General features: G+C 42.8%; 1 protein-coding gene, 1 long non-coding RNA gene and 1 pseudogene across 2 annotated transcripts in view; 2 read left to right on the forward strand and 1 right to left on the reverse strand.

Moving 5' to 3' along the window:
• Nucleotides 1–7,946, reverse strand: part of LOC136022662 (uncharacterized) — a 53,949-nt gene extending 46,003 nt beyond the window's left edge. Inside the window, exon 1 of the long non-coding RNA XR_010616254.1 lies at nucleotides 7,267–7,946. This is a non-coding gene — a long non-coding RNA (uncharacterized LOC136022662). The remainder of the gene's footprint in view (nucleotides 1–7,266) is intronic.
• On the forward strand, nucleotides 364–4,881 carry LOC136022780 (arylacetamide deacetylase-like 4). Its single transcript, XM_065696509.1, has 4 exons — nucleotides 364–540; nucleotides 2,678–2,894; nucleotides 3,295–3,358; nucleotides 4,107–4,881. The coding sequence occupies exons 1-4, from the start codon at nucleotides 364–366 to the stop codon at nucleotides 4,879–4,881; spliced, it is 1,233 nt and encodes a 410-aa protein (XP_065552581.1).
• Nucleotides 7,056–9,767, forward strand: LOC136022656 (arylacetamide deacetylase-like 4; annotated as a pseudogene).
• Nucleotides 9,768–10,209: the final 442 nt, after the last annotated feature.

Below are 10,209 nucleotides of genomic sequence, written 5' to 3' on the forward strand. Positions count from 1 at the left end.
TCAAACTACACAAATGCCCTGTGTCCATTTTCAACCTCTAATTAATCTAATATTAATACAGTTTATTCCTAACACTCCTCTCCCAACTAAGGACTGGTTTCTTACAACAATTCCAAGAGTATGCTGGCATAGATCTCTTAACGAATTCAGGAGTTTCACCAACTTATCTTCTGTGAAATAAAGGGAGAAGAGGGAAAGAAAGTGGGAGAGGGCAAGATACCAACTAAGGTATTTGTAAAAAGGGAGGAGAAAGGTTTTTGCTAGAGCAACCTTATGACGAACAAAGAATCAGGAAGTAACAAGCCAAAGATATCTCGGAAAGTCAAATCAAAGACATTTCAGACCACTTTGCTGCTCAGCAAAATGGCAGTTTTATACACACTGCTCGTGCTGTTCTTGGCAGTTTTTGTTGCTGGATTTGTATTGCTGGTCTTGGGGGCAATGAATTTTGATTTCTCCAACTCAGAAATTCCTCCTGGAGTGAACGAGTCAGTAAAGCTCCGAATCATCCACATCATGTTAATAAGCAGAGCTGTGGTGGTAAGTTAAACTGGTGCGGTTTCTGGTGGAAGCATGGTGAATCTGCAGATCTGAAACTTAATGCAATGCTAGGGTCCTGCTTGGAATTAGTTTCCAGAGAGGAAAGCAGGGCATTGCTATCATGCTGCATGTTGGATTTAAAAGCCTGGTTTTCCTAGGTAAACCTTGACCAGATTTTGACACTAAGCTGCACTACTGCAGTCCTGCCCGGCTCTGACACTAGGCAGGATGTAAATGCTGCCTAACACAGCATTTGAAAGTCTGACTGTGCCTCTACAATGAATTGTGCTAACCTAGCAACAACTTGATTAAGACCACTTCTGCATGTTGGATCATTTGTATTTCCATTATAGGATCAGAATATATCAGATGTCTTTTGGCCATGCCTTCAAGCTTTCCTTAAACATGGGGATGAGGAGTTATCTACTTGAAGATAAAATTAGAAACTGAACATTTCAAAATTGCTTTGGGAAAGGGGGATTTTTTGTCACAGAAGTGACAAAATCAGGTAATGTTGCCCAAGAGGAGGTGGAGGAAGTCCATCTCCCCTGAAGACGTATTTGTAACTCCTGCAGCAACTGAGCAGGCTTCTTTGATAGGAATGAGGGGTTCTGGCCAGCCTGGCTGCTTCAGGTGCACAGGTCTGGAAGAGAGTGGGAACTGGTCCACAGGAGTTGAAGCTCTTGTCAGCACTCAACTTTTGGTGATTTCTGCTGACACAGGATCTCACTGAATCAGGAGTATTTCATGTAATGATAGGTGTATAGATGCTGTGGTGACAGGTGTTGGAAACACGCAAAGTAACAGAAGTAATGTATTTAATAAATCACTTAAACACCTCCAAAAGGGTAAAACTACTTGAAATGTTTTAGAAAAATGAAAAATCTCTGTCAGATATATTCTAGATTATAGCAGACCACAGTAAAGAATTCTAGATCCATGTTCTCATGCTTTGGATGCACAGTTTTGATTAGAAAGATATTACTTCACTTAAGCAGCTGGAAAAGCCAGTTCTCTCCTTGTATTTATACACTGCCCATTAGTAGCATGAACCAGAATCGTATGCTGCAATGTCAACAACACAGGCTGAAAAAAACCAAGTAAGTTGAATGCAAAGGTGAGAATACTCTTTGTAGTTGTTTTATTTCTGCTTGGAAAATAGTAAATACCAAAGAATAAATAATTGTATCATGTTTGTACCCAATCAGAGATCATAAGACTAGTTTCTATAATTAATTAAAATCAGCATGTTGCAAAATGTATTAGTTTCTTTATAAAAAAAAATCAGGCATGGACAACATTATACGGAGCTGGCGTCACTGAAGAAAAGGTCTTTCATAAGTAAATACACCTTGAGTCACAACACTCTGGTGACAAGCCATACAAATGCAGTGGTCTAAGAAGAAATAGTCATAACAAAATACTGAATACCACAAGCTTGATCCAAATCTTCCTAAGGACCTAAGTACTAGTTTGACATGACTAAAAAATGTATTTCAAAACAGAGGTTATGTGGTTTTTTCTATTTTTGCAAATTTATATCGGACCAGTAGCTCTCATTTGTATTCTTTTTATCTTCTGGTGCCTGGCATGAATATCATGATGGCATGTAGGAAGAACAGAAGCTTAAGCCTACTAAATATCTCAGGATGTTCTTGCTAGTGCATTGCACACATCAATGAAGACCTCTGACACGAAATCAAAAAGCAATTATCAAATATATTTCTCAACTTAGTCAACTCTACTTTGGGCAAGCGTCCACATGATGAAAATGAGCACCAGATCATCTTTCACTGTTTCCACATCTCCTCAGGGTCAAGGACAGAATATCCAGTGAAAAGCAAACTCGTTTCCAATGTTACATAAAGGACCCACTGAGAAAGTGAAGGGATATATTTCACCATTGTATTGATGTTGCATTACTTTTTGTTCTTCAGTGAATGCTGCTGCTCATGTGTCCTCTCCTGATGCTGCTGCTATTTGTTCAGTTGTACTATACCTGTACTACTCAAATATTTTATGGTTGCCCTAAAATATACAACATAAAGATCAGGAGTATACTGCCCATACAGTTTCTTTACTTTGGAAAATACAGAATCTCTTGAGTGAACTCCCTGTTCTCCTTGCCTTTGAACAGGGAAGGATTTTGGAAAACATTGGTATATGCAGCCAGGTTAACTTTGTCCGGTACATGCAAGATAGAAAGATTCTACAAGTGGACCCAAAGCTCTTAATCAAGGACCTGTGGTTTGAAAAAGTGCCTGTACGAATTTATCAGCCTAAGGCTCCAGCTGCCAGCCAACGGAGAGGAGTCATGTTTTTCCATGGAGGAGGATGGGTATTTGGAAGTCTTGGTAAGATATCTAACAGAATAAAGATATTCTAATGTAGTTAAAGAAGTATCTACTTCATAAATGGTGAAGCTGATTGTCGCTTGACCTGTAGCAGTTATGAAGTTTGGAGTATAATGACAGATGCAGCCTCCTAAGTCTGGCTGTCAGAAGAAAGAATCTGCTGTACATTATGTGGTTTTTCTTAAGAACAATAAGATACAAGGGGGAAAAATACAGTAAGCAAATACTGAAATAGGAATATGAGGCGGTGCAAAAGAACTGAGGAGCTACGTAGGAGGGGGCAGAGAAACTTAGAGAGTATTTTCTTCTTGCAATTCTTTGACTTATGCAATAGACAAAATTAATACTTTGGCAAACCAAAGCAAACCAAACCAAACCCCACCAAATCTGTTTCTTTTAGAGACCCATGAAAGGCTATGCCGCTCTATTGCCAGAGAAAGTGAATCTGTGGTTGCATCTGTTGGGTGAGTCTCTCTCCATGCTGTTTGCTATAGATTATTTCCTACAGCGAAAACATAACCTTACAGCTTCCCTAACCACAACAACAACCGTTCGCAGAGAATGTGTTTCTGTGGGGCTTGTCAAGCATGTGATTTACAAATTCACTCTGTTCTTGTTTGGAGCCACTGAAGAATGACTCCGGCTAAGTTTTCACTGCCTGACTACATCACAAATAATGCTCTAGGATACCCACCTGGAAAATAAAGCTTTGAATCACTGTTTTCAAATTCCAAACTCAAAACTGATAGTAAATGGATAGTAAGCCATATAACCTACTTAATCTGTATTCAAGAAAGCTCTGCTTGATGCTTACAGATGCACAATATGAATGACAATCTAATATCATCACCAATATACTGACATAATGATTTGGATTATGAGTACATAGCTACACTATAACAAAGCCATAAACTAGATGTATTGTCATTTCTATCCAACCCATGGAAGCTAAATCATAAAATTACTAAAGGATTGCTGATAAAACATAAACATGATTGGCAGTGGACTACTATTGTGTTGTCAAATACCTGGGAAACGCCCTAAACAGATGATATCCTAACAGGTTAATCTGCGCCACCTGGTCCAACAATCTGCAGTTTATTTTATGATCAAAGAGAAAATCCTGCTGATTGCAGGTACTGGTGTTTTCAGCAATACATTTAAAACTAATACTTCCTTCTCTTACTTTTGTTGTCTCTTTCTGTGTGCTAGGTATCGTTTAGCCCCTGAACACAAATACCCTGCTGCGTATGAAGACTGTCTTAATGCCACCATACACTTCATGAACAATGCAGAGCACTATGGTGTGGATCCTGCCAACATAACTGTCTGTGGGGACAATGCTGGGGGCAATCTGGCAGCTGCTGTTAGCCAGACCCTTGCAGGTAGATCAGACCTCCCCAGCCTGCGTGCTCAGGTCTTGATCTACCCAGGCCTGCAGGCCCTGGACTTCAATTTACCATCCTATCAGCAAAATCGGGGAGTCCCTCCCTTATTCCGAGAACGTGCTGCTTTCTATATGTTACACTACCTAGATGGGAATGTATCAAACCTGGAAGATGTCTTGGAGGGCTCCCATATTCCTATGGACATAAAATTAAATTATGGGAAGTGGGTAAGTCCAGATCACATCCCCGAAAAATTTAAGGTCAGAGGCTACAAACCACATGTGCTACTTGACTGTTCAACTGAGATTTATGAGACAGTGAAGAGATTCTGTGAGCCCAACCTGTGCCCGTTGCTGGCCGAAGATGCTGTGGTTCAGCAGCTGCCTCAGTCTTTCATCCTGACTTGTGAGTATGATGTGCTGAGGGATGATGGCTTGCTTTACAAGAAGAGACTGGAGGACAATGGTGTTCCAGTGACCTGGTACCACCTTGAGGATGGATTCCATGGAATCATAAATTCATTTAATACTGACTGGTTGTCATTTCCATCTGGAAAAAGGGGTCTTGACAAAATTGTGAACTTTCTAAAAAGCTTATAGAAACAATTTTCTTTCCTTCTGCAAGAACTGCCAATTTTCTGTAGTCTTTTATGCTTCTAAATTCCATATAAAAGGTTCAGATAGGACTTCTATGAGCAATTTTGCCAGTGTGACCACTGGAAAAGATATTTCAAGAATGCTATGAAAGTTTCTTTTCATTCTGTTTGAAGTATTCCACGTGCAGTCTGCCTATTTTAACGATCTGTTTAGACTAGATGCTTGCTATTCTCTCAGTAAATATTAAAGATGAAGTAAAAATTTAAACCAACACTGGGTCTGACACATTTTATTATATGATCAACAGTTTAATTCTTCCTAGAAGGCTGAGGATCTTTCTCCTTTGCCAAAGGTTTATTTTGGCAAAGGAAAAAGATACTGATATTAAAATGCTATAATGCAGTGCCTGTGATATATGCTACATGTAGCATCTGAGTTTAAGATTCCCAGTCACCAGCTATGTCTATGGGCTAGGAAACTGGTATTTTAGACTCACATAAATGAAGTGAAAACTGTTTAAATTATAATGGAAGAAACTATGTGTTTTCCTACGCTTAACAAACTTACAAGTATGCTGAAAAACCTGTCTTCTGCTTAAATACTCTAATAACAAAATAAGACTGAAACATTTACTTTTGCAGAGCAGATTAGCTTCCCCCCAAGATGTTAGTTTCCATTTTCTTTTCTAGATGTCCTTGTTAAAATTATATACTCTAAACCACTTAAATAATGTCCACAACACAGGGAGCAATATGCTCTTGCTGCAGATCAACCAAGAGATAATTTATGTAAGATGCAAGAGACAATTTAACCTCCACCTTAGTTGGCTTTCATTGTCAACAGCAACCCATCATAAACTAGACCTTCATTCAGGAATTAACTGCTATCTCTGACCAATCATTTATATCATCTGCAATACAAGAATACCATAGAATCATAGAATAGTTAGGGTTGGAAAGCACCTTAAGATCACTTAGCTCCAACCCCCCTGCCATGGGCAGGGACACCTCACACTAAACCGTGTCACCCAAGGCTCTCTCCAACCTGGCTTTGAACACTGCCAGGGATGGAGCATTCACAACCCTCCTGGGCAACCCATTCCAGTGCCTCACCACCCTCACAGTAGAGAACTTATTCCTTATATCCAATCTAAACTTCCACTGCTTAAGTTTTAACCCATTACCCCTTGTCCTGTCACTACAGTCCCTAAGGAATAGTCCATCCCCAGCATCCCTATAGGCCCCCTTCAGGTACTGGAAGGCTGCTATGAGGTCTCCACGCAGCCTTCTCTTCTCCAGGCTGAACAGCCCCAACTTCCTCAGCCTATCTTCATACAGTAGGTGCTCCAGTCCCCTGATCATGCTCATGGCCTCCTCTGGACTTGTTCCAATAGTTCCATGTCCTTTTTATGTTGAGAACACCATGTAGAATACCAGGCTCTGCACCAGTCCCACAATTAACATAAAGCTAAACAGGATATTAAATACATTCTCCTCTTGACTCTTTTCCAATGTAATGCATGCTGGCACCCTACACAACATTTATGAGGACTTGAAGGTGTGTGGCACCCAAGAGATCAGTTGCAACTTGGACTGCTCTAAGGCTTACTTTCAGCTGAGAAAGGTGCATCAAAGATAGGCATAAAGACACCACACCTTTAGTTAAGCAAAATGGCATTTTTTTATATACTGCCAGTGGTACTGCTGGTGGGTTTTATTGCTTCATTCATACTAGCAATTAAGGGAACAATTAAATCCAATTACTCCAATTTCAGTATCCCTCCTGGAGTAAAACATCCTGGAAAGCTTCAAATTATCCTTGCTCTTGCGATTGGTACATTGGCTATGGTGAGTTACTCTGCCATGATTTCTATCAGAAATGTAGTTTAGGTGTTATTTTTGTAAGCTTATGTGTAAATACCAGAATCCTACTGGCTGCATCAAGACTTAAATGATAGCTTCCATTTTGGGGGGGCTGAATTTAGAGGACAATTTTGGTAAAATCATTTCTGCTACACCTCAAAGAGTTTCAGTCAGGTTTTCTCTGTTACATAGGGATGAAGTCAACCTTAAGTGGCCGAGCAGAACCAGCTGAGTTTCCTTAATTAAGTTTAAATTGATTATTTATAAAAGGTGAGATGGGTTTGATTTCCATTTCAGCTAAGCACAGTTGATAGTTTTAGGCCATTCTTGGGGCTTTCTAGTAATGTTTCAGCAGATAAAAGCAGAGACTCACAGGAAACCTTAGAGGAATGACTTCTGGGTTGTATAAGGCTGTAAGTGATGGGAAGCTGCTAGGAAAGCACAGGACTTGGTGGCACTGAAATGGAAACTCTTTTGTTTCCTAAGCCATTTTGCCTGACAGTGCAAGTCAGACGCACGGCCCTACCTTCTCAGGCGCACAGTGCCACAGCAGCCCTGCTCACCCAGTCGCAGCGCCTCGCAGGGGTCCGCCACGGCTCCATCTTCTCCTGCACCACCTTCCTGGCGAGGTCTAAACCAAAGCGGCCGCTCAAGGCCAGGGTAGAGGTGAGAGGCTCTGGAACAGGTTGAACCTCATCAACACGAAGCCCGGGTGCTCCTCAAGCCTCGTCAAGGGCAGGGTCTCCCTCACGGCGAACACCCTAGCATGGCCTGTGGCAGCCTCCCCTGAGACGGCTGCTGACTGTCCCCGCGGAGCCCGCCCTCCGCTCACCCGGACTCTCCCCCTTCTCTTCGAACAGGGGAAGCTGTTGGAGAAGACTGGGCTGTGCAGCGAGATCGCCTTCACCCGCTACGTGGTCACCGGGAGGAAGCCGGGGCCGGACCCACGGCTGTGGCTGTCGGACGCTCGGCCCGGCCGGGTGCCGGTGAGATTCTACCGGCCCCGCGCGCCTCCTGCCGGCCCGCGGGCGGGCGTCACCTTCTTCCACGGCAGCGGCGGGCTGTACGGCAGCATCGGTAGGGCAGGGCGGGCCGCGCTGCTGGAGGCGGTGGGGGTAATTCTACCCCGAAACCTGTCGCAAAGTCCGCATTTGGCTGAGCATCCCCGCCATCTGCGGCCAGCCCAGCGCTCCCGCGGCTGCCGGCCCTGAGGGGAGGCGGCGCGTGGGGGTCGGGAAGGGCGCGGCAGGGCGGGAAGAGGAGGCGCCCGCCTTTCCTTGCCCGCGGCATGTGGGAACGGAGCGGGCACGGAAGGATCCCGCAGCGTTTTGCAGATTCCCATGAAAGCCTTTGCAGTTACACCGCCAGAGGAAGTAGCTCGGTGGTTGTCCTGACTGCGTGAGTTACGTTGGCACAACCCCATGGAAGTCTTTTTGCTTCTTTTCACTTTGTTAAAGCAAAACAACCGTTTCCCCAGGATTCCAGATGGTCAGACAGAATTCCAAGGGGATGGTTTTAATTTCTTCCTCCCCACACCAGTCTGCTAATGCAGGGAGAGTGCAAAGAGACCCCAGAGTAAGGTTCGTGTACTTTCCAGCATGGAGCTCTGCTGGCAGCGCACAAAAAGAAGGCATCCTGTCCAGAGGACTTCTGTAATGTGCTGAGAACTAAGAAACCAACTTCAACGGTTCATTCAGTGATCTGTTAGGTAAATGTAATCCCTCTATAAACTTCAAGGTGCTTTCTAACAGTAGAATCAATTACTAATATATTCTAATACTAATAGTACTGAAAAATATCTCTGTCCCAGTTACTCAAATAAGCACAGAAAAATAAAATAGAATAATTCACAAGGGGAAATATCCTAAATACAGGTGAGGTACAGACTGGTTGAGTTACTTCATCCACAAGCCAAATGCAGTCTACACCGGAAGTATGACAGGAACCTGTATAATTTAAGTTCTGATCAGTGCTGGTCTCAGAAGATCCCAACTATGCCATGTCCTTGCAACTTCACCCTGTAGGCTATCATTTATCTGTGATAACTTGTTGGACAAATACCTGTTTAGCTGATAATAACAAAGGTGTTTGTTATTTTCCTGAAGATAAAATACTCCAAACGACACAGGGAAAGCCAAGGTGCTGTAGGAAAATCGTATTTACAGTGATGGCGTTCCCTTCTCTTACTTTTGTTGTCTCTGTGTGCTAGGTATCGTTTAGCACCTGAACACATACCCTGCTGCGTATGAAGACTGTCTTAATGCCACCATACACTTCATGAACAATGCAGAGCACTATGGTGTGGATCCTGCCAACATAACTGTCTGTGGGGACAATGCTGGGGGCAATCTGGCAGCTGCTGTTAGCCAGACCCTTGCAGGTAGATCAGACCTCCCCAGCCTGCGTGCTCAGGTCTTGATCTACCCAGGCCTGCAGGCCCTGGACTTCAATTTACCATCCTATCAGCAGAATCGGGGAGTCCCTCCCTTATTCTGAGAACGTGCTGTTTTCTATATGTTACACCACCTAGATGGGAATGCACTTCATATACAAGAGGTTTTGGAGGGCTCTCATATTCCTCCAGGTATGAGGCTGAAGTACAGTAAGTGGGTAAGATCAGTAAGATCACATCCCTGAAAAATTTAAGGTCAGAGGCTACAAACCACGCAAGCCCCATAAATTCAAGGCTGAATTTTTTGAGAAAGCAAAGAGATTCTGTGAGCCCAACCTGTGCCCATTGCTGGCCAAAGATGCTGTGGTTCAGCAGCTGCCTCAGTCTTTCACCTGACTTGTGAGTATGATGTGCTGAGGGACGATGGCTTGCTTTACAAGAAGAGACTGGAGGACAATGGTGTTCCAGTGACCTGGTACCACCTCGAGGATGGATTCCATGGAATAATAAGCCTCTATGATTCCTGTGGTTTGTCATTCCCATCTGGAAAAAGGGGATTGGACAGAATTGTTAAATTCATAAAAGGCCTGTGAAAACAACTTTCCTTCTTTGTATTTTTCCCACTAACTGTTTAGGCTCCCAAACCTCAGGTAGCACTTGTCAGCAAAAATGTGATACCCTTTGATGTGTAAAAATACCTATTTTCATATTCATAAACTTCAGATCTGGTCTTTGTCCTCATGAGACTCTTGTCAATTCAGTCTCTATAGCTTTAGTGTTTTCTACATACTGTGTGTTTCAATCCCTTTTCTTTCAGATCACTATCTATCTGAGTGATTCCTTGTATTTCATTACCTAATTATGTACTTCTATATGAATAATGTCTGTGCAATGACTTGGATTAAATAACTCCTGTGAATTGCAGCCAGGGTCTTTGTGATGTCCACTTCATAAGCTCCAAAGCATGACTTAATTTTATTTAGCTAAAAAGTACAAGGTAGGTACATAGTGAGCTGTAAGAAAAAGTTAGAGGAAAGATCTGGAACTACAGGCAGAGATGAAGTCTTGGTAAGGAAA

Source organism: Lathamus discolor, chromosome 16 (genome assembly GCF_037157495.1).
Source record: "Lathamus discolor isolate bLatDis1 chromosome 16, bLatDis1.hap1, whole genome shotgun sequence".
Classification (NCBI taxonomy): Eukaryota; Metazoa; Chordata; class Aves; order Psittaciformes; family Psittacidae; genus Lathamus; species Lathamus discolor.

Coding starts and splice junctions, on each gene's coding strand:
- LOC136022780 (XM_065696509.1), top strand. CDS start 364: ATGGCAGTTTTATACACACTGCTCGTGCTGTTCTTGGCAGTTTTTGTT. Junction 2,895..3,294: donor ATGGGTATTTGGAAGTCTTG/GTAAGATATCTA, acceptor TGTTTCTTTTAG/AGACCCATGAAAGGCTATGC. Junction 3,359..4,106: donor TCTGTGGTTGCATCTGTTGG/GTGAGTCTCTCT, acceptor TCTGTGTGCTAG/GTATCGTTTAGCCCCTGAAC.